The sequence below is a fragment of the Phocoena phocoena genome, chromosome 14 (assembly GCF_963924675.1).
Source record: "Phocoena phocoena chromosome 14, mPhoPho1.1, whole genome shotgun sequence".
Classification (NCBI taxonomy): domain Eukaryota; kingdom Metazoa; phylum Chordata; class Mammalia; order Artiodactyla; family Phocoenidae; genus Phocoena; species Phocoena phocoena.
In genome coordinates, this window is record NC_089232.1 from 469,820 (window position 1) to 496,212 (window position 26,393).

Sequence of the window (26,393 nt, forward strand, 5' to 3'; positions counted from 1 at the left end):
TCTCAGGGAGTGATACTCCAGGAACTGGGTCTCCAAGGCAGAGTGGCCTCCTTGGGTGGCTGACCTGGTGTACAAGAGCAGGGGCTCTGGGCTGCTGCCAGGACCCTCGGCGCCCAGGAGGGGAGGATCCGGCTCTCTCTGAACAAGTAAGAGTTACTGAGAGCCTGCGTTCCGGGCACCTTGCTGGGGACGCCAAGATGAAACACCCGGGCCTCGTGCTTCATGAGCTCTCCTGTCCCGCCTTGCACTTGGGGTACTACAGTAAGGCCTCACCGTCTCCCACGGACCAGGCCTGCTTCCTCAAGTAGAGTCCTGCACCCAGTTCTCATGAGCAAGACCCCTGCCCATCCCTCCCCGGGTGCCCCGGCCCCAGGTCTGAGTGAAGGCCGTTGGAACTCATCCAGAGAGCTAGTTGGAAGACGGTGCCTCTGTCCAGTGTTGGCAAGGCCTGAATTTCTGCCTAAAGACATGGAGACACCACTTACTAACCTGCGTCCCCTCAGGAAGCTATGCAAGACAGGTAGGTCCCAGTGTCCTTGGCTTAGTTGGTTCCGGCAATCACCCAGCCACAGCAGGGTGCTCAGGGACTCCTGTCTGCCACCAGATAGAGGTAAGCGTCTGGCCTGGGCTCGAAGAAGGTGAACCTGTACCAGCGATGTAACCGCCTTCTAGGAATCCTTCTGAAGACTGGCAAACTGCATTTTCAAAAGGCATCGTTCGCTTGAAATCCATTTTGTTCTGCCACTACACAGGTTCTAAGTGTCCCTCTGGCCACACTGGACCTCGGGAACTTCCTACCTTGCCACGTTGTTTCCAAATTCATATTCTCCACCTTAAACGGTCATTCAAGTAACTGAACTCATTGCCACATAACAGAGCAGCCAGCAGTATGATTCTTCGGAACACTCTTTAAATGGCGATTTTAAACGGCACGTCTTTTAGGAGTTGTCATTTAACAAGAGCAGATTCTCTAAACAGACAAGCATCTCACTTCCCAGCAACGGTTCATCTGGCTCGATTTGGGGATGACATGCAGCTGCTGTGCACTGGATGGCAGTGGGCACAGAGCTGCATCTGGGCAGTTGGTGACGGCGGCTGCTCTGGCCACCCTCTGCCCCGCGGGGTCCACCTCCTCGGGGGCCTCTGGGGCCCTTTCTTGGGTGGCCAGTGGAAGTGTCATCAAATATCTGGAGCCCCCGCCCCCCGCTTGTACCGGATGCCGGGGGGGCAGTGATGTTGAACCCGCCAGCCGTCCTGCAAGCTGCACAGACCAAGCAGGTGGCGCGCTAGAAAACCCCACACGGACACGCTAGCTGGGGGGTGGGCACTGAAGGCTGGGACCCCAAAAACGTAAACGGCAGCTCACACGTTGAGGGGCAGCTGGACTTTGGGAGCCATGCCCTGCTGTTCAGCCACCGGGGTGCATCCGGCCGAGGCGTCCTGGAAACAGACAAGAGGAGACAGTGAGTGGACACAGGCTCCAGGGGCAGGGAGCAGTCGCGGTGGAGTCTGGGCATCTGGCCCCCTCGGCTGCCTGACTCTGTGGCCTCCACGGGCCCCAGTCCCGCTGCCTGGGTTTAGTAACCGTCCTTCAGTCCAGAGGGGGCCTGGCAGCCAGCGACCCCCGTCCCCCCCGCAGCAGCTCAGGAAACCGCTAAGCCCGCATCTGGCTCGGACAGCGTGGTGCTGCGTCCATCATGGAAAGAGGCAGTGAGGTGGCCGGCCTTCATTCTCAGGACTCGGATTCATTCCTCCTGTGTTTGGCCGAGAAAATCCAGACAAAACCTTTCATGCTCCAACACGTCAGCTTATTTAGAAACCGTGTCCCCCAAAGCTAAAGAAAATCGGCCCTTTGGCAGTGGACAGGGGGGCAGCTAGAGGGTGCCAGGATGTAAAGCACTGCCTCTCCTGCCTGACCCGAGGTGCACAAAGCTTCAAGGGTCTATTCTGCGAGGCGACGGAGGAATGGCCCCCTTGCAGGAGGTTCCTGCCAAGTGTCAGGTGCACGGCAAGCTGGGTGAGGGCCAAGCAGCGGGCTCTGGGCTGCAAGATGATGCTGGGCTATCCTTAGGGAACCCCGTAGACCCAGCCTGCCAGGCGCATCGTCCCCCGAGTCCCCTCACCACACACTGGCTCGTGCCACCCCTGCCCTCCCCAGGTGGCATCCCATCTTTCTGCTCAGGGTACTGGGTGGCCTGGCGAGTTGAACTCTGATCCCCAAAGATGTGCACGAGTCATGGCCCTCGTGCCCGTGAAGGTGACCTTATTTGGAATTGGGGTCTTTGCAGGGGTAACATGAGGCAAGGATCCTGAGATGAGATTATCCCACGAGACAGAAAAGAACAGAGACACCAGAGGTGAGAAGGTGGCGAGCAGACACGAGGGCGATACGTCTGCAAGCCAAGGAGGTGGGGTGCTGGCGGCCAGCAGATGCTGGAGGGGCCTGGGTGGGGTCTCCATCAGCCCCATAAGAAGCCAGTCCACCGACAGCTTGATTTTGGACCTCTGGCCTCCAGAGCGCTGAGCAGGCACTGCCTGCTGCTCTGAGCCACCTGGTTTGTTACAGCAGCTCCAGGAAACTACCCAGATGGGGACACCCAGGGGTATCTCAAAGCTGAGGGAGCTGGGGTGTCCTCCCCTCCTGGAGGCCTCCCACAAGGGCAGGACAGGGACCCTGGAGGAACAGGGACCCAGATGAAGAGGGAGCCAGGCAGCCTTGGGCAAAGCCCTCAGGAGCTGCTGGTGCCTTGGCCCCGGGCAGGTGAGGAAGGTGACCTGTCACCACGTGTGTGTTCTCAGGGCACAAAGAGCACTGAAGCACAAATCACAGAGAAGCACCTGGAACAGGCCTGGGGCGGCAGGACAACCCACACAGGACCGACCACCTCAGGGCCCTCTTGCTGTGCGGGGAGGGTCATTCTTGCCCATCGCTGACCAGCTCCAACCTCAAGTTTGGTCTCCGAGGCAGCCTCCCAACCCCGTCCCCCGGGGACCGCAGCCCGTCAGCAGCCCCTCAGGCAGACGTCAGAACTGCTTCTCCTCGTCAGGACTCGGAGCTTCTGGCAGACTGAGAACATGTGACACCCACACAGAACGCGCCCCCCGACCCTCCCCAGGCCACTGACATCCCGAGGCCTTCCCCCCTCACCGAGCTTCTGCACCTGCGGGAGGGACCCAGCTCCTCAGACCTGCCCCTGCGGCTGCCGTGTGGATGCTGCGGAGCCAGGAAGGCGGGGATGTCCCTTTCTGCCCAAAGACTCCGGGTCTCCTGCTCGCTGGGCACGCCTGCCCCCAGGAAGGGACAGCCCCGGAGCCAGGGAGACAGCACCCAGGCACACGGCTCCCCTCAAGCAAGTGAGGGGCCCTCCCTGCTCGCTGACAAGGAGTGGGCAGGCGGTGTCCGCCGACCACCTGAGCCCAGGCCCGGCTGGGGGCGCGGACATGGCCTGCGATCTCGGGGGTTTCCTTGGAGTGGGGGGACAGGCGTCAGGCAGGTCGTTACAGACACGGGGTCCCGGCAAGAGCAGGGCTGCAGAGCACACGACAGGCGCCGAGACTGGGTGTGGCTAGAGGGGCTCCTTGAGCACCCAGTGAAGGGAGGAGGAGGAGAAAGCAAGGTTGGAAGCAGAGGCTGGAGCACCAGGGGCAGGGGGAGCCCCGGGAGCCCCCCGAGCCAGCTGTGGATCCTGGGTGGCACCTGGAGGCCAAAGACACCTGGAGGCCAAAGACACACCTGGTAGGGAGGGCACCAGCCCACATCTCCGCCAAGGACGGTCAGTCATGGATCGGCGGTCAGGGTGATGAGAGGGAGACAGGGGGTCTGGATGCGCAGGAGGCCGTGGGTAAGGAGAGTAAGAGCAGGGGTAAAAGCGGCCACCCCCGCCCCAGAGCTCACCAGGGACCAGGCTCTGCTCTGAGCACTTCGCCGGGAATAACTCATTTACTCCGCAGAAACGCCTGTAGGCAGATGCTGCTTTCTCTCACCACTTCACAAAATGAGGAAACCCCGGCCCAAGGCAGGAGGTGCGTGGCTCACAGTCACCCAGCCGGCCAGTGCCCCAGGCTGGCCGTGAACCCGGCAGCCCATGCTGGGGGCCGTGTGCATCCCCACCACCCCGTCCCCAGGGGAGGCGCCAGCGAGTGACCGTGAGCCCAGGGCTCTAAGCAGCACGGAGTCACCACTTCACAGGCCTGCGGCCTCACAGCCAGCAGGGCAGGCGGTCAGTCCTCTCGCTTCTCTCTGACTCTGACGCAGGGGACCCAGGACCGTCTTCCGTCTCTAGTTCCCTGTCCCTTGCCAAGGAAGGCAACGTATTCGCAGGTTCCGGGGATTAGGACGTGCACACGGTGGGCGTTACTCCCCCTCTACCTACACGACTAGTGGGTTCAGGGGCTGAAGGGCGCGAAGGAAGGGGATGAGCGAGTTTCCGGCCTCCGTGACTGGCTAGACAGAGATGCCGTGAGAAGGGATGGAGCACGAGACCTGGGGGAGGCCGACCAGGGGCTCAGAGGGGGCACGACCTGGACGTGTACGTTCGGGGGTCAGCACCGGGCTGATGTGCCCTCAGCTCTCAGCGTGCGACCCTGGACAGGTTATGCCATCGAGCCGTGGACTTCTGCCCCAACCACGGTCGAGTGACAGGGACTGGATTTACCCTCCACCCGAACACCAGACAAAACATGAATCCCTGGTTCCCGAGACTTTGGAAATCACGCAGTGAAGACACAGGCCCTGGAGGGATGAGGAGATGGGGCCATCGCGGCCCCCAGCTTCTAGGTTAGCTGGAATATTAGACACAGTAATTTAAAGCTCTGAGCAAGCCCTCAGGAAATGCTGGCATCCTTCTTTCTGCAGCCACAGGAGGTGAAGATTCGGCCGCAAGAAAGGGCAGATAGAGGAGATGGCTGACCCGAGACTCCGTCTGCAGACCGACACAGCCCCATACGACCTGGGAGAAGGACCTGCACAGGTGGGTGTGGAGGGCTGGGGGAGCACAGCAAACGGGATGGCGTGAGGGAATTGGACACCTAGGTTTAGCCTGTTTCTGTAAAACGATAGGTACATTTACATGGGGAAATTTACACACAAATGATAATGCTTTTACTTAGGGAGCTGGGATTTGAGTTCGTATTTTTAAAATTCTGTATGTTCAAATTTTCCATCGTTTTACTATCAGCAGTGGTTTTCCACTACATTTTCAAAGTAAGATACACAGAACGACAGAGTTCAACTACCTGAGGTCTGTTTCAAGATCAAGCTATGGCTGAGGTGACCCCACGTTTACTGGATTCTACACAAGCCGCCTTTGTGGGGGGCCAGGAGAGGACAGGAGAGGACCGTGAGGGGACCCTGATGATCGGCCATTCTGCTGACAGACCCGGCACTGCTGGCCACGGTGGGGCCTAAGGGCCTTAGCCGGGCGGCAGGGCCCACGCGACTGGCTTGGACGGAGCCAGACCCGTGACCCTGCTCTTGTCAAAGGGCCTCCTGTCCAAATAAGCTCTCCTGAAACAGCCAACCAGCCAAAGGCACCACACGGGAAGCCCCATGACCCGGCTGGGGGCTGCTGAGTCCCACCGTGCCTGGAAGGTGGCCCGCCGGGGGTCTCTGCACCCTGCTGCCTGCCGGCCACTCAGGCCGTAGTTCAACAGGAGGCGACACGTGCAGAGGAGGCTGGTGCCTGCCTCCAGGGCAGAGGGAGAGGCTGGCCATGGCTGTGGGCCTCCAGACCCCCACCCGTCAACTCCGCGCGACACGTGTTTGGGGCAGCAGGCCTGTGGTGCTCCCCCAGCGCTGGGGCAACGAGGCTGCCCTACAGGAGCCACGGGGAGCAGCTTCACCAGGAGCCTGGCCCTCAGCTGAAACCTGACACACGAAGGCCACAAAGCAAGAAAGTGGAATTTCACGGCCAGACCCTCCATTAGAGCTGGATCGGGGGCATGAGAGGCCACACCTGTGACAACCCTTTTTTCCCAAGGTCAAGGTCAAGATGGAGACCATCTAAAATTCCACCCACTGAGCCCGGGGCTCTGACTTTTCCCCCCTGCGCAGTGCGGAGCCCAGATGAAGGCCCTTTGGGACGTTGTGCCCGGTGGTGGGAGCCCGGGCTGTGACTCCCCGGTGGGGCCAGCCATCCTCCTCTGGGTCCCGTGTTCATCTCTGTTCCTGTCGATGGAAGGTGAAGGGGTGTCCCCCGCCGGCAGCTGAGCTGTGAACAGCCGAGGACACAGACCCAGCAGAGCAGGACGCGGCTGCTGAGATGGCGGTCCCTCCAGGAGCCCGGGAGGCAGCTGTGTGCTGACCCTCAGGGGTATCGTGGCACGGGGGGCCTCCTCTCAGGGTTAAGGGCTCGCAAGCACCAGGCGTTGCAGGGGGCTCCACGTTGTAGCAGTCCAGCCCGGGGAGGACGGCGCTGACCGGAGGCACGGCCACACCCTATCGCACGGCTCCTGGGACACACGGGGTGGGACGGGAAGTCTGTCTGAGGTCGTTCGGGGCAGCGCCAGGCTGTCTCGTGCCCCACGCCCTCTGGCTGCAACGTGGAACAGGCTTCCCGCCAGGACTGGGGCCTGTTTCCTCCCGGCTGAGGGCCCCGAGGCTGATTCTGCTCTGATTTTTAATGGCTTACTTTTAAATGGCTCTGGGCCTTAAGGGATTAGTGAAGGCTTCGCAGGAGAGAGGGAATCGGGCAAGGAGGAAGGAAGGGAGGTGAGGGCTCCAGCTGCTTTTGGACAGAAATAACTGGGACCACAGCCTGGGGACAGACCCTTCCTGCACCCTGGCGACACCCCGCCCCTCCCCCCGGGCCTGGCGCAGCCCCATGCACACGGGGCCCCGACGTGGGAAGGTGGTCCACCGTGATGAGGTGGAATTCCTTTCAGCGGACTCGCAATGGACGCGTGCTGGGGCTCAGCCCAGAAGTCGAGCACGGCCCAACCCGGGGGAGCCACCAACAGTGTGAGGATGCCAGTGGCTCAGTCCTTGGGGTCACTGAGCCCATGGAGTGGGCGACTCCAGTGATCCCTTAGGCCTCGTTCAGCAACAGCCCACAGGCATTGGACAGGAGTCTATGCCGAGCGCCCCCGGACCCTGATTCTAAACCGTCAGGTCGCTAGCAGATGCCAGAGGCTCCACTGCTGCCCTTGCCGGGGCCGCTGAGCAGTAGCTGCGAGCCAGGCCTTTTATTTCCCACTGGGATTTAAAAAAGGGAAAAGGGTCTGCGGGTTGGCAAGCTGCACCCCCGCTAAAAGAGGGCTCCAAGTTGCCTTCCTTGACACAGACCGAGACCCTAGGAAGAAACCCCTCACTTTAACTTTTAACACGTGTCCAGAAAGCACTGTCCTCACCCTAAAAAGGAGCCGTGAAACGGGCACGTTTCATTCAGCGCACGCCACCACTCCACGACACGGGGTGAACATCAGGCTCTTAGGGACGTGCTTCCCAAAGACAGCTTCAGAGTAAAATGTTTACAGCCCGACTCTTTCTTTGGTTTCAAAAAGAACACCCAACAGCCAGCAGGGCCAGGGGTTTGGGCGGGGAGGACGGTGGGCGGAGCCTGGGCTGGCAGCTGGAGGTCGGAGGCCAAGGAACCTGGAGGAGACGGTCTGTCCTGGAGAGGGAGCCGGTCGCTCTGTGCCGACAGAACGTCCCCGGTTCTGTCCATCAGCCCCAGGAAGCTGGCTGGCCACCTGAGGCAGAGGCAACCAGGAGGCCAAGCTCACCTCAGGTGGCCCGACCGGCCCACAAACTACTGACTCAGTCCTGAGCTTCTGAGTCCAGGTCCGCTCGGCGGTCGACAGACTCCTCCGAGGTCACATCTGGCCGTGCTGTCCCTGCTTTTGTAAATAAGGTTTTCTTGGCACCCAGCTGCTCTTGCCCACGCGGCAGCAGTCCAGCACGCTGAGAAGTCGGCCGACCCGCCTGAGGTGTCGTCTGCAGTGAGAGGACAAGCCTCTGGCCTCTGCCCTCATCCCACGGGGCCAGCAGCGGGGACAAACGGCCACAGCTGTGCCAAAAGCGGGACAGGCTGACCTGCTCAGTGCAGGGGTGAAAATCGCAAAGCGCTAACGTGTTGGGGGCTGGGGGAGGCAGTTACAGGCTACTTCTCACCCATCGGGCATCGCGAGGTTCGACTCTGAACCAACAGGTGGAGCCTTTTTCCACCAAAAACAGTCACAGGCTGGGGGCTTCCCTGGTGGCGCAGTGGTTGAGAGTCCGCCTGCCGATGCAGGGGACACGGGTTCGTGCCCCGGTCCAAGAAGATCCCACATGCCACGGAGCGGCTGGGCCCGTGAGCCATGGCCGCTGAGCCTGCGCGTCCGGAGCCTGTGCTCCGCAGCAGGAGAGGCCACAGCAGTGAGAGGCCCGCGTACCGCAAAAAAAAAAAAAAAAAAGTCACAGGCGGTCTCCTCGCTCTGCTTCCCCACACACGAGTCCACCTGCTTGGTGGTCTTTGTTCACAGGAAGGTGCCAGTAGCTAGTGTAGACCACCCCCCACTTCCACGTGTGTCCACAGACGAAAGCATCATCCCTGGCTTTGCACAAAATGCATGACTTTCACATCCCAGTGACCTGTCTCCTGCCTTCAAACAGAAGGTGCCTCCTATGGAGAGGTGGGACTCAAGAGCCCGCAGCCCCATTCAGCGTGTCTGTCGTCCATCCATGTATCCGCGAGCCCCCGTGTGGAGGGCCCCTGCGGGCACTGAGGGTCCGAGCACAGCTTCCGTCTCGGCCGAGCTCCCAGGCCGCCGGCCAGTGGTGGCCATGGTCGGGCCACGGCTGCAGGGCCTGGGTGTGCAGCCGCGCCCGTACCGTGGTCCACATGGTGGGCCTGGGAGGGGCAGGGCTGGGCGAGAGGAGCGGGGAGGTGGGGAGGGTCCTGAGCATCCTCATCCATGAGCCATGAGCCTCTGCAGCAGGGCCTGAAGGAGACATGGAGTCCCACAGGAGGCCTCGCCTCCTTCCAGAGCAGGCCCACCCCCCAGCGGCTGCAGCCTTTCCCTGTGCCGTTCCACGCACTCCCTGCCCCGAGCGGTGTCCTTGTCGCCTGGTGGGCCAGCTGGTCCCAGGGGCTGGGGTCCAACAAGGGTCCTCCTGCATCTGCCCGGGCTGCTCCTTTAGCCAAGAGCTCGCCAAACGAGAGGGAGGATGGAGGGGCCGGCAGCTCACCAGGCCCAGGGGCCCGTCCCTCAGCCGCTGGCGATGGCCGGCGCCCAGCAGTCCCTGCCCTTAACGTCGCAGCAGAACAGACAAGGTCGGCAGCTGACGTGGTGGACGAGAAGCCCGGGCCGGGCGGCCAGTGTTCTCATTCCTGCAGCCAGCGAGTCGGGACAGCACTGCCCACGTCTGCAGGGAAAGCTCTTCTTGTACAACGTCCTCAAGGATGAGACGGTTTAGTTGTCTCGTGCTTGCTTGGTACTTTTTTTTTTATTTTGCTCCGGACAAGGCACAGAATTACCTTTGTAACTTTCTGAAAATGCTCGACACAAGCCCAGGCTCCCCACGGGCAGTGCGCGCAGGAGCCTGGAGGTGGGCTGACAGCGGGGAGCCCGGCGCGTCGGTGCCCGCACTCCCCGCTTAGAGCCTGCCCCGGGCCGACACAAGAAGAGGTGGCGAGAGGGGCTGCAGGCCACCCCACACACAGGCGGATGCGTTGAAAGACGCCCGGAAGCTTCCAGGAGGGCTCTTCCAATTCACTCCTCAGAGGCTAGAGAAATGCTCCCTTTTGATGTTCTCGCTGCTGAATTTCAAACACTCCCCTCCTCACTGATTTTAAAGCACATCTTTCTGATCTCAAGAGCTTCTGTTGGCTTATTTGAAGCTGGCCTGTAAGTCGTGGTCTCTCTGAAGCTGAGAAACACCGAGTCTGGTGAGAGCCTGCTGGGTGCAGGCCCCACCCACGGCCGTCCACGGACGGCGGGCACAGAGATGCCGGTTTCAGCTTCCGTGGGTCACCTCTGCTCTCCGAGGTTGCCGGCCTCTGCGTCGAGCAGTTCAAGCTTACAGACAACACGGAGCCTCTAGGGAAATGGTGCCGTGGGCTGTTCCCAAACACCTGGGCTCCCCCTGGGTGCCCTGGACCCCACTCCACCCCCATCCCCACTGAGCAGAGCCAGACTGGGAGGACTTGCTTTGGCCACTGAACATCTCCACGTGGGAGCCTGTAGGGGCCAGTGCACTGGCGGCCACACGCCACCCCTGCCACGGCGGTGGGTACACTGCCGCCCGGGACTGGGCCATCGGCCCTGCACAAGGCCGGGTGGTCAGAATTTTAGCGTCCCTGAGTCACGTGGTCTCTTCACAACCACCAGCCCCGCTGTTGTGGCCTGAAAACAGCTGGGCAGACGACATGCAAGTCAGCATGTGTGGCTCTGCCCCAGCAAGGCTCCTATCTACCGAACAGGTGGCAGGTGGGCTCGGCCCACGCAGCTGCAGGTGTCGGGGTGAGGGCGCAGCGCCCCCCGCCTGTGGCGGACGCGCGGTGTGCGCGGGAAGCAGGCCTGGAGGATTGGAGCTGCCCGTTCCGGGGCATAACCGGCCACGCTGCCCGGCCCAGGAGCTCCTTGCACCCCCTGGGGTTTCCCAGGCAGCGGGGGTGGGGGGGGCGACCTGGGTCACCTGATGACAGGTCGCTCTGAGCTGTGGGCAATCACCTCCTTTGACCCCCGACCTCAGCAAGCAGACATCTGGACCCTGCGCGGTGGAGCTGGTCTAGACAGCCTCTTTCCCCGTCCCTCCCGCTAACCCTCCCTCCCCAGCAGCAAGGTGACCGCGGTGCTCCGCTGCTCATGAGGACCTCGGCCGAGCCTGGACTTCTCCGCACGGCAGGGAGGAATGATTCATCAGGGTCGAGTGTGAGCACGGCGGGCATCGGAGGCCCAGCCCGACCTCGCTCCCCTGGGAGCCCCGCTGCCTGTGGTGGACACACGGCGTGCGGGAGCGAGCTGGCCGCCTCACAGCTGCGCCCTCTCGGCAGCCGGCGGTGTGGGCCCTGAGCCCGTGGGAGCCATCACGGAGGGGGGCGTCAAGTGGCATCCCTGGAGCCACGGTGTTTCATGCTCAGACCATTCAGAATGCAGCATGGCTGACTCGGGTCCCATGGCCACCCGAGGAGGGACGGCCGGGTGCGGGGTCAGGAGACAGGACACGGCACACAGGGTGGGCGACATCCCGTCCCTGCCCAGGACCTCCGAGTCCAGGGGTCGAGGAGAAGGCCATGAATACTAGCGACAAAAGCGACACAGTCCACGATGGATGCAGGGGAAAGCCCTGCAGGCCAAAGATTAGGTCGGCGGGTGCGAGAGGGCTGCAGGCCTTTCGTGTGCGTGGGCGCGTGTCTGTGCCGCAAGGGGGAGGGGGAGGGGGAGGGGGCGGGGAGGGGCAGGAACAGCCGCGGGGGGAGGGGGAGCCAGGCCAGCACGGGCGCACAGGTGCAGGATCTCTGCGGATGGCGCAGGGGAGACCGGTGGAGATGCTAGAAAGACGGCAGGGTGGTGGCCGAAGTCTGAAGGGCTCCTCAGGCCACGCTAAGGTGCTCAGAGCTCCTGGGAGGCAACGGGCACCTCCAGGAGCACCCAGGTGAAGGGCAGCGTTACCGCAGGGCGCGAGGGGCCGCCAGAGGCAGGCAGCTGGAGTCTGAGGATGCAGACCCAGAAGGTGGCGCCGGAGGTCGGGGCAGAGGGGGCGGGGCTGGTCTCTGGGTCCCACCCGTGACCACTGACCTACGCTGGTACCTGCCGTTCGCAGCCCTGGTGGCTGGCCCTCAACTCACAGGCGCTCAGCACCACCCCTCCTGTCTCCCGACAGCTGAATTAGGGCCACAGCCAGGTTGCAAACTGCTTCCCTTGACCTCGGCACCCTTTCTGACGACGCTCACTAAAGCCCTGAGCCTGGTCTCAACTTTCACTTCAAGTGTCACTGCGGGAAAATGGGTCCCAGGGCCCGGTCATCTCATTCGTGGCTCCCACACTTCGCCTCTCGACTGACCGGCCTGTCATGCGGCAAGCAGGACCAGCGTGGACGCGGCAACAGCCTGGCTCCAGGGCTGCCTGGTCTGGCTGGCTGAGAGCAAGGTGACCCCTTTGCTTCCCCGGTGGACGGAACCAGTGCCCCGTCCCACAGAGGAGGGCTCTGTACACACATGGTCACTTCTGGTTCTGTCCACAGGGAGCACGTCAGCCAGTGTCACGAGATGCTGAAGACACAGCAGCACTAACCCGGCCTTTCTCCCGAGTCGGAGGGCTGAGGCGGGCTGGGACGGGACCTTGAGAGGCCGAGTCACAGGCACTTGAGAAGCACCTCACATCCCCCTCGGCCGTCTGAATGCTGGTTGAGACCAAGGGCCGTCGGGTGGGGACCCCAAAAGGCACTGTTGCCTGGCCTCCCTCACACCCACCCAGGGACCAGGGACGGGGAGCAAGCGGAGCCGAAGAGGAAGCCCCGGCCCCAGCGACGTTACCTGGGTGGGTGCACTGCGGGACAGGTGCGCCAGGTCCCCGATCCTGGCCGCGGCCCGTGGGTCGCTGGAGCTGATCAGCACGGGGGCGCTGATCTCCATGGAGCGCCTGTGGCTGGCGGCCTGTGTGGACCTGTGCGTCACGCTGAGCGCCGTGAAGGAGTGTCGCTTCTTGGCATTCTTCTTACTGTCCACACGCCGCTGGAAGGCGCTGACCGCCCCCGTGCTGCCTGAAGTGGGACCCGGGGCCGCACTGGCCCCCACACCGGGGTCAGAGGGCATGAAGGTGAGGCAGCCGGACGCTGAGGCCGGGCCCAGCCTGTCCATCTCCATCAGCTGCTTGGCGGCATCGTTGAGCTAAGGAAAGAGGGGAGAGGCAGGCGTCAGTGGACAGTAGCCGCACCCCATGTCCAGCCTTTTGCTCGCGCCTCAAAGCCACCAGAGTGTTCAAGCTGCCAGACCCTTCCAACAGCACATCCAGTACGAACAGTGCGGAGAAAACACAGCGAAGGCCAGGGTGGCACCTGGACATTCTACTGAAAAGGTGTGTTTCCAGGGGCTGCTCCCTTCTCCCCACTTTGGCCGAGCGGGGCTGCCTGGGAAACACCCAGAGGGGGTGCCTAGGGTGGGAGCGGCCCCCATGTGCTCCCCACCTCGTGTACCAGCAGGACGCAGCTTCCCCGGCACGTGGCCACCCTAGGCTGACCAGACTTCCAGTGGAGAGGCCTCAGGCTGCCAGCAGAGCCCTGCCTGCAAGGTTCGGGGAGGGGGCAGAACAAGGGCCCTCCTGGAACAAGACACACCCGTAGACCAGGTGGGGACGGTGGGGTCCAAGGAAAGCATGAGCAGGGGCCAGGGCGTGAGCTCAGTGCTGGCGCTGGGTCACCGTCCCAGGTGCCAGTGTGAAGGGTTTGAAGCCTTTGCGGGGCGGGGGCGGTGCTGGAAGGACACACTGGATCCTGACGGGAGTAGGAGAGGAAGTGTGTGCACCAAGGGAGCCTTCAAGGGCACGAGGTCCCTGCAGGCAGGTGAAGGCCACATGGTGCTGGCTGTGGATCTGCAGGGCACCTGGTGCAGGCGCTGTGCCACGTCCTCCCATCAGCCTGGAGCCGTGGGCCAGGCCAGGAAGGGTCCCTCGGCCCTGCAGGTCCTCCCTTGTATACCGGCCGGGATTTGCGGCTGGCAGCATCTCGATGAGTTAAAACCAAACAAAAGCAGCAGCGCTGGATCTGCGCAGCGAGAGGGAGGGAAGCTGTGTCCAGAGGCCAAGCCGATCACAGGCGCTGGGGGCGCAGCCGCCTTCAGATGGCTCAGGCACAGGCTGTGAGCATTTCCACTACAAACTCCTGTCCTTCACGGGGGTTTGTAAAACTCACTCCAGGCCCCAAACCGCGTGATCTAAGTCCAGGCTTAGCCCTGAAACGCTGCCTCCAATCAGGCTCAGCGGCCTCGCTCTGCTTTAAGGCTTTAATCGTTTGCCCCATCAGCAGTGCTGCTCGGAGAGCAAGCCGGTGCCCAACCCCCTCCCTCGCAGCCTTCGGGGGCCCTCTGACCCCCGAGGGCCGGCCTCCTCCACCCCGTGGTGTGCGCCCACCTGCAGCGCCAACGGAAGAGCAGAAGCAGGAAGCGCCAGGCATGATGCCTTTGCTTATGGGCACCAGAACCCGGTCTAGACCTGCTTGCACGTGGCAGATTTCTGTACAGAAATAAGGGCACCGACGACACCCCCGGGCTCAGATGATCCCATTCGTCCCCAAAGCAGCAGCCCTGGAGTCCCTCACTCAGTCCCCGGGGACCCTGCTGCGTCAGTATCAGAAACCGCAATTGCAGAATCAGGAAACCCAGGCACGGACCGGCAGTGTGTGCGCACGCCCACACCTGGGCAGGCAGGTCACCAGACCACTGGTTCCGTCCAGAGGGCTCTAGACTGAACGGAACCTTTAAAACAGGAGGAAGACTGGGAAGCCAGGCACAAGGGAAGACGTCAGGGATAAGAGCGATCGGTGGGACGCGCCCGGCGGTTTTCAAGGAAAACAACGGGGAACAGGCGCGCACGCCCACCGCTCCGCCCTGACCCAGCGGGAGGACTGTGGTCCCCACACGTCCGCACAGGAGCAGCGGGCCGTGACTGCGCCCCGGGGAGCGATGTGTGTCCTCCCTTCCCGGGACTCAGGGGTTGGAGGACAGGGCTCAGACGTAGGGACAGCACGTGTCTCTGAGCCCCGCTGCCCGTTCTGGTCAGATCCAGCTGCACTTCAGTGGGCGCTGCCACCCGGGAGCCTTTCAAGACGCAGATTCTGGCTCAGCAGGCCTGGGGTGGTGCCCATATCTCTGCATTTCTACAGCCCCCAGAGACCCTGCCGCTCTCAGGAGAGCCGGCTTCAGAGTGGAAGCCCCCGCCCCGTGAAGCATCCACGTGACCTGGACAGCGGCTCTGCTGGCGCTTCCTTTAATCCACTTCTCCCACCGGGGGCTGAGGACAGCACAGGTCGTCACGGTGGCAGGCGGCTGTTACTCCTCAGAGCTTCACAAACTCAGCGGCTGGCGAGGAACGGTCTTCGCCTGCCCGAAGCTTCTGTGAGGAGACACTGCAGGAGCCCCCCTTCGCTGGCAGGGGCAGGCAGGCGGCTGATGGGCATTTGGATCAGTGCTTCTTGGGTGTAAAACACTCTGCTTTTCACCAACTAAACCGTCTGAGGGGTGGTGAGAATGGAGCCCCAGCTCCCCTCCCCCCTCCCAAAGGCTGCATCCGGGGCACAGCGGGAGCCCCCAGCACCAAGGCTCTTGACAGCTGGCCGGGCTGGTCGAGCGCAGGTGGCCGCTGATGACCACCAGCCAAGCACGGGGGACCGAGAGCCGCTGTCCCCCCAAAGTCTCGTGTGGCCCTTGCGCCAACTGAGCAGGTCCCAGGCGGCAGGACCACGGCTCACGCCTCTCTTCTCCGTCTCACCGGACACACCACAGCTCCCCTCACGCACGGCATGGGGGTGCTTATCCAGCCCTGCGGCATCTTCAGGGTAAAAACAACATATCCAGTGAGGTATACCTGTGCCTTTGGCAGTTGGAGGGGTTGGGTTCATTTTGGAGATTCAAATGTGTCTTTAAAAATCAGACCTTTTTTTGGCACGAAAATTAGGTCACGCAAATTCTCACACTGGGAGGCCAGCTACAGCTACCGAGGTTCGGGCGGGGAGGTTCTGTTCCCCCCCTTTTGTTACGAGCGTGTGCCGGTGACCTCGCGGGCCTGCTAGCAGCCCCAGCCTGTGTTTAGCGGGACGGCGAACGCGAGATGTCTGTTAACACCAGGTGCAAGGCTGTCCCCACCCACTGGAGGGTGTGTCCTACACCTGCTGTGGGACAGGCCCCCACGCGGGAGGAGGTTACCATCCTGCAAGTTAACATTTCACACGGTGGGCAGCAAGGCCGGGGGCCCTGAGGGTGTGGTGGAATCACAGGACAACCGCCCCTGGCTGCTGCCCCACCACCAGCGCAGCCAGCTGCCTCCCCGCCAAGCCCCCGCCGCCCCCTGCGTTCCCACTCGAGCCTGCTCTGTCCCCAGGTGCCTGAGGCGACGAATGAGCCTGCAGTTCTGCTGCCAAGGTGCACAGGCGAACTGAGGCCGCCCTCCGGTACCTGAGGTTAAACGAGAAACATCCATCCACCAAGGTCAACGCAGGCCAACACCGGAGCTGCACACAACTGCCTCGTCTTGCGGGAAAAGGCTGATTAGAGGCAAGGATTTGGGGAGAGGTGATGTCTAAAAACGGAAGCGGGGAGGGGCAAACGGCATTCACTTCAGCCCCCATCACCCTGGGCTGGACAAAGCCCACCTCTGCCAGCCGCCAGGTGCTCCCCATGAGGGGGGCCCAACTGTCCTGCCAACGCGGCCCTGCTCTGAGGCGCCCCCTCCTCCTGGGCTCACCCCGCCTGCGGGAACGAGGCCGCCCTCTTCGTCCTGAGCCCCTCCGCAGGGTGTGTCTGAAAGCCGAGGGCCCCGGACTGGACGTTCCAAGGTTCCTGAAGGACCTGTGGTAATTCCCCCTGAAGGTGAACTTAAAGGAGACAAAGGCTGTTTTCCAGCAAAAGAGGGGGCCACAGGGCACCACTGCCTGTGCACACTCTAGGGAACTGAGGGGGGCGAGGTCCCCAGGGGCGCGTGGCTGGGGGCTGCCTGGGCGCTTGCAAGGCACTTCTGACCAAGGTGACCAGTCCCACAGGGCCCTTTTGCCTTCAGGAGGCCACGGAAGTCCTTACTGAGGAAGGAGGGGCCTGCTGACACCTGGGGAGGGGACAGGAGGCGGAAGCCCTGGATGTCCAAGGAGGAATAGCAGGCAGAGGGGCTGGAGAGACACGTGGTTGGGAACGGGGACCGGGGGTCAGCGGGGCCAGGGCCCGGCTCTCCTCTGTGTGGGCGGAGGGCTTGGAGGACTCCAGCGGGAGGACCCCCTGACTTCTGTCAATTTTCCAACGATGTCATTGGAAAATTCTCACAATTTAATGAAGAAAGCAACAGAAATACTGATGCAGCACCATCCCAAATTCGTTCACAACATACGTAAATTCGCACACAGAGAAGAACGCAGGAGACGACAGCACGCTCGCAACGTTTCTACTCATTCTCCTCCTACACGTGTATTCTATTCATATTTACTGGTAGGATTATGGTGACTGATTTTCCTCTTCACACTTTTCTGAATTTCCCTGTTTTGAACAACAGCCAGGTGTATCAGGAAGTCATTAAAAACAAAACGTGCAGATTAGGCTGGGACAGCTTCCGACATATGGTGAGACTTCCGGGGCCGCGGGAGCACCATGTTTTTTCCACTCCGTACAAAGCCTGAGGTGCCGTAAAAGACCTTGCTGCTCCCCAGGTTAGACGCAGTGGCTTTGGGAGCTAAGGTTTCACGGCGGATCTGACAAAGGTTTCCTCCCCGTCGGTGGCTTGGTTAGGAGCCCAGCTGGGGGGTCTCTACGGGGAGCACAGGGCTCATCCCTGGCACCACACTCCCACCCCACAAGGGTGTCTGAGAGCTCAGAGGTGGACAAGAACCTACCAGCCAAAGCGGGAGGAAGGCTGAGAGAGGTGGGCCCGGGCAGGGACGGCAACCCTGTCCACCCCCCACCCTGAATGCTCGCCTGTGAATGCTCGGGGGTGGGGCAGGACGCCCCTGTGGGTCTGTCTTCTTAAGCAGGAGGAGCTCAGCCCTGGGGGGTCCCCTCCCTGCTCCCAGCTGGCTCAGGGCAGCAGTTCTAGACAAGGGGGCCAAGCCCTCGGGCGGGAGGCCCAGGTCTATGCTTGAGGGCGAGGCGCTAGCGAGCTCCACAGCCTCCGGATCTGACCCATGTTCCTCCACTGAGATTTGTTGGTAATAAAGTTAGCACTTAAATTTCCATCTCTTAGACGTTCATCTTTCTCTCAGCTGGATCTGAGAACAGGGTGTGAAGACTTCTCTGGGGACTTCCCTGGCGCTCCAGTGGTTAGGGCTCTGCAGTTCCACTGCAGGGCCTGGGTCTGATTCCTGGTTGAGGAACTAAGATCCCACAGAAGAAGAGGACTTCTATAACTAAAACCTCAGGGGCAACTCAATAAACTCTCCCGCAAACTTACATGTTTAAGAACATATTAACATAGGAACAGTGCTGCAAATTCAGCAATAAGAAGTCCTAACAGGAACAGATTTCAAACACACATTCATCCCCCTTTAAATACAAAGGTTTACAGAAGCGTGAGTTAACCCCCGCGGATCATTTTTCTGTACCCGGTCTTGAGCCGAGCCTCAGCCATCAGCTCCCGCGTGGGGAGCTGGGCGTCACGGCCCAGCCTTCCGATCTGAATCTGCACCCCCTGCCCGGTGACTGCAGGCGGCCGGTGCAGCCCCCTGAGAGCCCAGGCTGGCTGCTCTGGCCTGGCCCACACGCACGCCGCCACCTTGGCCTTGGCCTCCAGCAGGACTTGAAGCCCGACTGTCACTGAGGAGGCCCCGCCCTGCACAGTTCACAGATCCTCGTTCTCCAAAGTACAGTGTTCCTTCCCTCGGAATGAAACGAGAAACTGTTCCAAATTGGTTTTTAAAGGATTGAAGATTTTCTTCCTTGGCCATACAACAGCCTCAAAGACAATACTCTCACAGTAAGAATACAATTTTGCGAGGAGACTCGAGGGCCCCTAGTGCCGGACACGCCGTCACAGGAAACGAGGTCCCCACGCGGCCCTCACAGCACCAGCGCCGCTCCACGCCCAGCACCCAGGCCCGAGGAGGGGGAGGCCATCACCCCGTGGCACCAGGAGCCTAGGCTGGCAGGGGTGCGGGGCTGGGGCCCTGGCCGACTCTTTGCCCCGCGTGGCCTGTGGGCTGCAGGGAGGAGCCCGGATTTACTCTGAGAGCCAGGGGCCCCCGGGGGCTGTAGGCAGGAGTGAGGCCCGAGTCACCTTCATTCAGACGGTCTGGTCCACGTGTGACAACGGACCCTGGGGAGGTGAGACCGGTGGAGGGTAGGTTGGGAGATGGTGACAGATGACAGGGCTGTTCTCAGGGGCCCAAGACCCAGCACAGCTGAAAACTTTTCGTCTAGAAGGTTCTCTCTACATTTGTTTTAGGCTATCAACCCCCAGGTAAAGGCAGGGTTAGAAATGAAGGACACGGCTGGGGGGTGGTCAGCAGACAGAGGCCCAAAGGCCGTGCCCTGAGCAGGGAGGGGATGCGGACTCACCCACTTGCGGTGGTGCAGCAATACTCGAAGTCCAGAGAACGACCAGGCCGGCCTCCCGCGGCCCCACTCCCCACCCCCACCCCCCCGCTGCCCCTCAGCCCCAGGCAGCCCGGGCATCGCTGGGCCCGCACCGCAGCTCCTGCCCCTCCCCTCCAGCCCCCGGGGGCTTCTCTGAGCAGGAGAGCTGTAGGGTCCCTGCCGCAGCCTCCCTGCCCCCTTTGAGCCCTGTTTGCACAGAGGATACGCTGCCCTCTAGACCTCATCTTCTCTTCTTCCTTCTCTCGTCCAGCGAGACCGTGGGTTTTGAGACGATGCTCCGCAGGGCCTGGCACACGGCGGCGCTCGATGCAAGAGTGACTGAAGGGCTGAGCGAGTGGAGGGGTGGACGGTGGCCCCCGCTGGCCTGCGAGGCACAGCTCAGACAGGCTGGAAACCTGCTCTTTCAGTCCAGGGCTCAGACGCGCCAACAGACACAGGAACGGCCGCCCAGGGAGACCGCGGAATCCTCAACGGCTTCACACCATAACTCTTAACTGCTCTGGCTTTGAGGATTTGGAAGAAATAAAAGCAACAGAGGACAGCTCTGAGTTCCTCTGAGGAGGCCGGGCAGAGGAGGTGAGGCCAGAGCTAGCCGCTCTTTCTCCCTTTGCAGTAACTGGCGGAGTCGAGGCGGCTGCAGAAGGTGGCGCCCCGAGCACACGCTGGTCTCAGAAGGGTCCGGGTCACCAGCGACTCACAGCCTCCTTCCAAACAGAAGTGCTAATCAAAGGTAACAGGAGAGACACCACGACGGAGGCCCAGACGGTTAATCTGGGAAGTAATTCGTGGTCAAGTCTTAGAACTACTGGGGAAGCGGCGGCTGGCACTGCAGGGCCATCTCCCCACAAATGCTCTCTGCTCTGGCGGGAAGGCACCCGGAGGCCCCGTGACCCTTTCCAGCTGCGCCATCAGACTCGCTGTTCCTTCCGCACTGAACACAGGCCTGAACCTCAGCCAAGGCATACTCTGCGGTCACCTTATAAACACCCAGAGCCGAATCTCTCCACGGCTAAGTGTGCTTCTTTCACCTTCACCAAGGAGGCCCCCCCAAGGGGCAGGTGGAATCCTGCAAAACAAGCCTCTCCCCCAACTTATTTCTTAGACACGGGTCCACCAGACCCACTGCGTCAGACTCGGGGCTGGGCCCGGAGCTTTCCAGGGGACTCTGACGCTCACTGAAGTTTCTGAGTCGCTGGCCTGGATGACTCGGTAGGGAAGGTAGGGATGTGGATTCCCAGGAGGGAAGCTGAGTGAAGGCACCTGTCGAAGCCACGGCCGAGGGCAGGGCAGGAGGGTGGGGAGGTCCAGGCAGCCTGCAGGGACATGGAGGCCTGAGGAACCTGTGTCCCCGACCAGGATGAGGATGAGTGGACGGCGGGTGAGGACACAGAGGTTCCGAGTCAAAAAGCGTCCAGTGGAGGGAGCTCAAGTTGGCTGAAAAAAATCCCATCCTGCACGTACTTGGTTTTCAGGGTTATTATTGCCCATGTGAGTGACACGTGATGGGAAGGAAAGAAAGCAGCTGGAGCCTGGGCAGAAACGGTCAGACAGAGCCAGCTGGCTGCTGTTCCCCCGGCTGGGCGAACCGAGGCCCCAGGAGAGGCTTGGGCTCAGCGGGCAGCCAGGCCTGGCTCCTTCCAACATCGCCTGCACTTCAGCCGCAGGTTGAGACACTGTCATGCCTGCTTATCTACTGAAGATGGAAGTCATCTCTGCTTTTTTCTGGGCCCACCTGCAGCTGGATTTCCAGGCTGTGGGCAGGGCTACCACACAGAAGCTCCTGGGGAGGCTGCAGGGGCCGGTTTCACAAGGCCTTGCTAAGTCCCACCATGTGCTTCCAAGAAGACAGGCTGAAGGTGTCCCAGCTGAGACCTCAGAAATGGCTGACGGCTTAGCCCTTACACTTTGACCACTTCTGTGAAACACTGGCCCACAACTCGACAACACTACACAAACCCACTAACTGCCTACTATGTGCAACCACTATGCCAGGACCCAGAAGGGAAAAGAATTGCTACTAGTCTGGCCTCAAAGTGGCTACTTATGTAGTTATGAAGACAGAGACGATGACAGGAAAACTGAGACGTTACATGTCACTCTGTGTACAGTACATTACAAGATATTAACTTCACAAATTGTTCAAAAAACACTAAAGGGGACTTCCCTGGTGGCGCAGTGGTTGGGAGTTCGCCTGCCAATGCAGGGGATGCGGGTTCGTGCCCCGGTCCGGGAGGATCCCACATGCCGCGGAGTGGCTGGGCCCGTGAGCCATGGCCACTGGGCCTGCGCGTCCGGAGCCTGTGCTCCACAACGGGAGAGGCCACAACAGTGAGAGGCCCGCGTACCACACACACACAAAAAAAAACCACTAAAGGAGGGAGTGATCAGGGAGAGCTGGTCCCTATGCACCTACCTATCTCCGTGGAGGAAAGTCCCAATGACCACACCCCAGCGCCCAGATCATGCTTTGGGGTGCAGACCCGGATCCCAGCGGGGCCACCCAAAGGACACTGAAGTCCTGCCCCCCAGGAGCCCCACGGCTCCTCCCCTCCGTCACCTCCCGTGCTGAGCCTGCCCTCTGGTGACTGGGCGTCGCCTGTTGGGTGAAGTGCATTAAGTCAGCACCCGGACACAGAAACGCGGGCAGGACTCATATTCAGGTCCGGCGGGATGCCCCTGCCCCCAGATGCCCACTGACGTAGAAGCTCGTGAGAAATAGGTCGTGCAAACGGAAAAACAAAACGGAGCTTCAGGCAAGACCACATCTCCCCCACGTTCTGCGGCAGGAAGCCCTGAGTGACGTCTCTCCTGTTTCCTTCCTGGGGTTTTGTCGGGTCACCTCTGATGTGGCAGAATCAGGGTGTCCTGAGAGTTAGGATCTGGGTGAAGAAGCAGGGGTCACACCTGCTTGGAAGAAACGGAGGAGCCGCCAGCCCACGCCACCCCCATTGGCCCACCCAGAGCACTGGTCGCAGGACAGTGTTTGGACCTGGTTGTAACCCGTCTCCACAGAGGATGAGGGCCTCAAAGACTTCCACCCAGTCCTCACGTCTCTGATGAAAGCTGACTGTTTACTCTGGGCCCTGGGCTGGGGAGACTCAGCATGGGAGAGCCATAGCTGACCTACTGCTTTCCCGTTCTGTCAGAAGTACCTCTTGCATCCTAATTTTATCCTTATTTGTCCCCCCCCCAACCCAGTTTTACCGAGGTATAACTGACATATAACCTTGTATTAGTTTAAAGGGTACAACATAATGGTGTGTCACCCTTATTTCAAAATTCTAAACCACTGCAGGTTAACAAGAAGGAATAACAAGGATCATTTTTACCCTCTCACCTGAAATGCTAAAACCAAATTTATGGAACAGTTTTCAGACACGGGACATCAGATAGCTCAGCAGTGAAGAAGCTCATAAACCACAGGACATGGAGTAGAGGACGCAGCTTCGCAAGTGGGGATGGGGATAATCAGCCCCACGTTAGAGGCGCCCTAGTCCTGCCTGTCAAAGGGTAAGACGGAGGCACGAAAGCATCACACTGTTTCTGTATAACTTACATCCCACGACAAGGCTTGCAAATATTTGTAGGAATACAAAAACATCCAGCACTGGAAAAGCCAAAATTCACACCACTGGCATCCAGTTAAAGATACCAGGCAGGCAGAGAAGCAGGAAACTGCAGCCCCTACGTCGACGGTATAGATACTCACAGAGGCGAAAGGTCGGCCAGTGGAGCAGAACCAGAAACAGCCCGGAACACAGAGCCTGCAGAGAAGCACGACGCGTCCGAGAGGCAGGGCAGCGTGCATGTCAGGAGACACAGCGGGGGCACGACGAAAACGCCCTACACCTTCCGGAGACGAGCCCCGGACACCCAGCCCAGCCGTCCGCGTCACAGAGGACCCGTCCACCTGTCTGTCTGCCGTGCGCTTCCCGCCTGCTGCCCCCGCCGAGGCCGTTTCCGCCTCCTTCCACATAGGTGGGGATGGAGCAGCCTGCGCCAAACCAACCCTCCACGGGGAAGAACACGGAGGCTTCAACAGGTTCCGGGGCCGGGCCGCGAGAGAGGCCACGGGACGGGGGAGCTGTGGGAACGGCTGCAGCCACGTGAATCCACCTCGAGCCTCACAGCGAAACGACCACCCGTGGCTGCAAGTCGCTGGTTCTGAACCGTGTCCAGGTGAACTGGTATCGCCGCCATGTCCGGCATGGGCCTGGGGGTCTGTGTGGCTGCCCAACGAGGGTCCCGTCTCCGTGTCTCCCTCTGGAGAGCCTGCCTGGTTGCACACCCTCGCTAACTTCTAACAGCCTGACGGTCACACGACCATCCCTGTGTCGGCGCCAGGACCACTTCAGAGAAGTCGGCAGAGTTGGTTGTTTGCAGGCGGTACAGAATGATGAGAAGAAAGGAAAGGAAAAAAACGTAGCTAGAAGAGGGCCTTCATGCCAGAGAGCCCCTCTGCTCGGAGCTGCGGCCCCCGCTCGCGGGGCTGCTGAGAGCGTGCGGAACGGCCAGCCGGCCCCTCGGCTGCTCTGAGGGCCTCCCACCTCCTCAGAGGCCTCGGTCCCCTGAGAACTGCCACACGCAGATGCCAGTGGCCGCAAACCATCACCCTCTGGGCGTGTGGCGCTGGACCACCACTCGGGGCTGTGCCTGGTACCTCACGGGGTCCTCCTGGTGTGCTTTTGGACGTGGCACCGTCCATACTTGCAGAGGGAGAAACTCGGTGCTGACGCATCACACAGCTCAACGAAGCTCAGGCAGCCTGCAGGTCCAGTCAGGCCAGGAGCAGCATCTTTCCAATCCCCAGGCCCGCATCCCCCAGTGGGAGCAGGAAGTTAGAACCCCACTCCCCTCTCCCACTGCCCACGCTGGGCATGACACATGGAGTTTCTCGTCCAGGAGCTGCGCCCCCTCAACCAGGGACACCCCTGCAGGTCTATCCACCCACATCCCAACTAGAACGTAGGGTCTGTGGAGGCGCCGAAGCCGAGTCAGGGCTTGGGCCTCCCGCGTCCATCTGCTTCTCCCCTGAGCTTGGGCGTGGACCTTCCACTAGAAGCCGCAGACCCTCCCCAGCCTCCTCCCTGGAAACGTTCTGCCTGCCCCCCGGCCTGAGCTGAAACACCAAGACAACGGTGAAGAAATAACCAGCAGTTACTGGGGGTGTGGGGGCGGGGGGCGAACCCAATGCATGAGGGGCAGCTCCAGGCTCTGGGCCTTTGAAACAATACAGACAACTTCAGAGCTGCGTGTTCCCAGAGAAGTTGGCAGCTTCGATACCATATTTAGAGACGGAGGCTCAGAATAATATGCTCTCTTCGTAAATAAAGTCACAAGGAGACGGCAGTGCTACAGGTGCAAGAAGGGCCAAGTTCAACACGGTAATTAGCTGAGGCTTCGACAACATCCGCCCTAATTTCCGCACTGAAGACAAGGCCTCGCAAACGGGAAGCAGCTGCCGTTAGCAACCGTACCATTTTGGGCATTACATCCATCCGGCTAAATCAGGTTTCAGTTTTTGCTTCCATCAACTCCCAGCATCTGTAAATAGCATCACTTCAGCAGTCTGCCCTCGCACGTCAACACCATCAGCCGAGGTCGTGGGACCCACCAACAGACAGAGGCCTGGATCTGGTTCCCCAAGGTCAGAACTCTCTGGACGCGCACTGGCCCTGGGATGAGGCTGCCTCGCTTTCCGGGGCTCGCCCATCCTCCCCCATCTCTGTGTCTGGAAACCGGTGCCTGCAGGTGCGGCAGGGCTAGGAGGCCGGAAGGATGCTGACCCCTGACGTGTGGTGCAGTAAAAGGGGAGGGAGCGGGAGCCAGAGAACAAACCCTCCAGGTGAGTGCGTGGCTCCAGCCGTAGGACACAGGCTCTCAGCAGATGCCACTAGGATGCATCCATCCAGCTAGTGGAGGGGTGGGGGGGGGCTGGCTCTGGTGGCAGGAGGGAGACAGGATTCCCGTAGCACCACTCGGAGACACCCCACCCCCACCCTCCAGCCCCTCCCACCGCTGGGCCGGGGCTCTGTCCCATCACTGCCCGCAGCCCCTCCTCTGGGCTCCTCCCAGCCACCACTGCGCCCGCTCCGGGCCACGGAGCCATGCCGCGCACCAGGCCTCTGGCAGGTCCACAACTGGCCGACCCCGCCCAGCGCCCGCTTCCTCCCTTGGCTCCTGCCCCTCGCACGCCTCAACACCGCCCCCCCCACGCCCCTCCCCGGTGAGTCCCCCGAGTCACCTCCTACACAGTCTTGAACCCTGTGGTTCTCCACAAATAACCTTCTGCCAAGAGGCTGAGATGAGGACAGCTGGGCACAGACCGTCAACACCCTGTCCCCCGCACCTCCAGAATCCCCCTTGTCTCCTCTTCCCTCCAAGGGTGGGCCCTCCTCCAAGACCCTCCCCTCCCAGCCCAGCTCCTCCCTGAGGGCAGCTTAGGCTCAGCCCCTCCCTCCCTGGGCCTGGGCTATCCGAGACAGAGCTCCAGCTGCACCCGCCGCCCGCCCGCGCGCGCGCGCGCGCGCGCGCGGTGTGGAGGTGGCAAGCCCCACCCAGGTCCTCAGTGCCCAGGGATGCACAGGCCGCCCGCCTGATGGGCCTGGCCCATCAGAGCAGCCTCCACTGTGACCCTCCAGGGTCAGCCAGGGTCACCACGAGGCTCCTCACCCCTACTCAGAGCTTCCCCCCTCTTTGCACCTCTTTTTCCAGATGCTCCCGGCCCCAGCCGGCTCCCTGGGGTCAGCTCTTCTCAGTAGGGAGCCGGGGTCCCCGGGGAAGCTGCCAGGACGCACTGGCCCTCGTGCTGAGGCCGGGGCAGCCCCATCTCTCCAGGTGCCCATTACAGTAACTGGTCACAAGGGCACGGGCAGCCGAGCCAGCTGGCCTCCAGGAGCCCAGAGCACAAAACGAGGAAACACACCGACATGTCCAAGTTCAATACAGGTGACACCAGACATACAAAGAGGGAGAGAATTCCCACCCAGAAGGCCCCAGCCGGCAGGAGAGCTGATGGCTTCGCAGGCTCGGCCCTCTGGGCCTCCCTCCACCAGCCATCACCCACCTGTACTTGTGGGCAGGGGGCGGGCTCACCCACCCAGTGAGGCTCAAATGTGCACCCGCTCTGGGAGAGCCGGAATGGAGGCGTGCTCAGGCTCTGTGGACGGACCGGCAGACAAATCATGG

General features: G+C 61.3%; 1 protein-coding gene across 1 annotated transcript in view; it reads right to left on the bottom strand.

Moving 5' to 3' along the window:
* The window catches only part of SH3RF3 (SH3 domain containing ring finger 3), a 201,904-nt gene that overhangs the window by 55,764 nt on the left and 119,747 nt on the right, over window positions 1–26,393 (bottom strand). The window contains exons 5-7 of the mRNA XM_065891475.1: window positions 12,459–12,812; window positions 9,371–9,376; window positions 1,367–1,440 (exon numbers count right to left, since the gene is read on the bottom strand). Coding sequence (XP_065747547.1) covers window positions 1,367–1,440; window positions 9,371–9,376; window positions 12,459–12,812 — 434 coding nt within the window. The remainder of the gene's footprint in view (window positions 1–1,366; window positions 1,441–9,370; window positions 9,377–12,458; window positions 12,813–26,393) is intronic.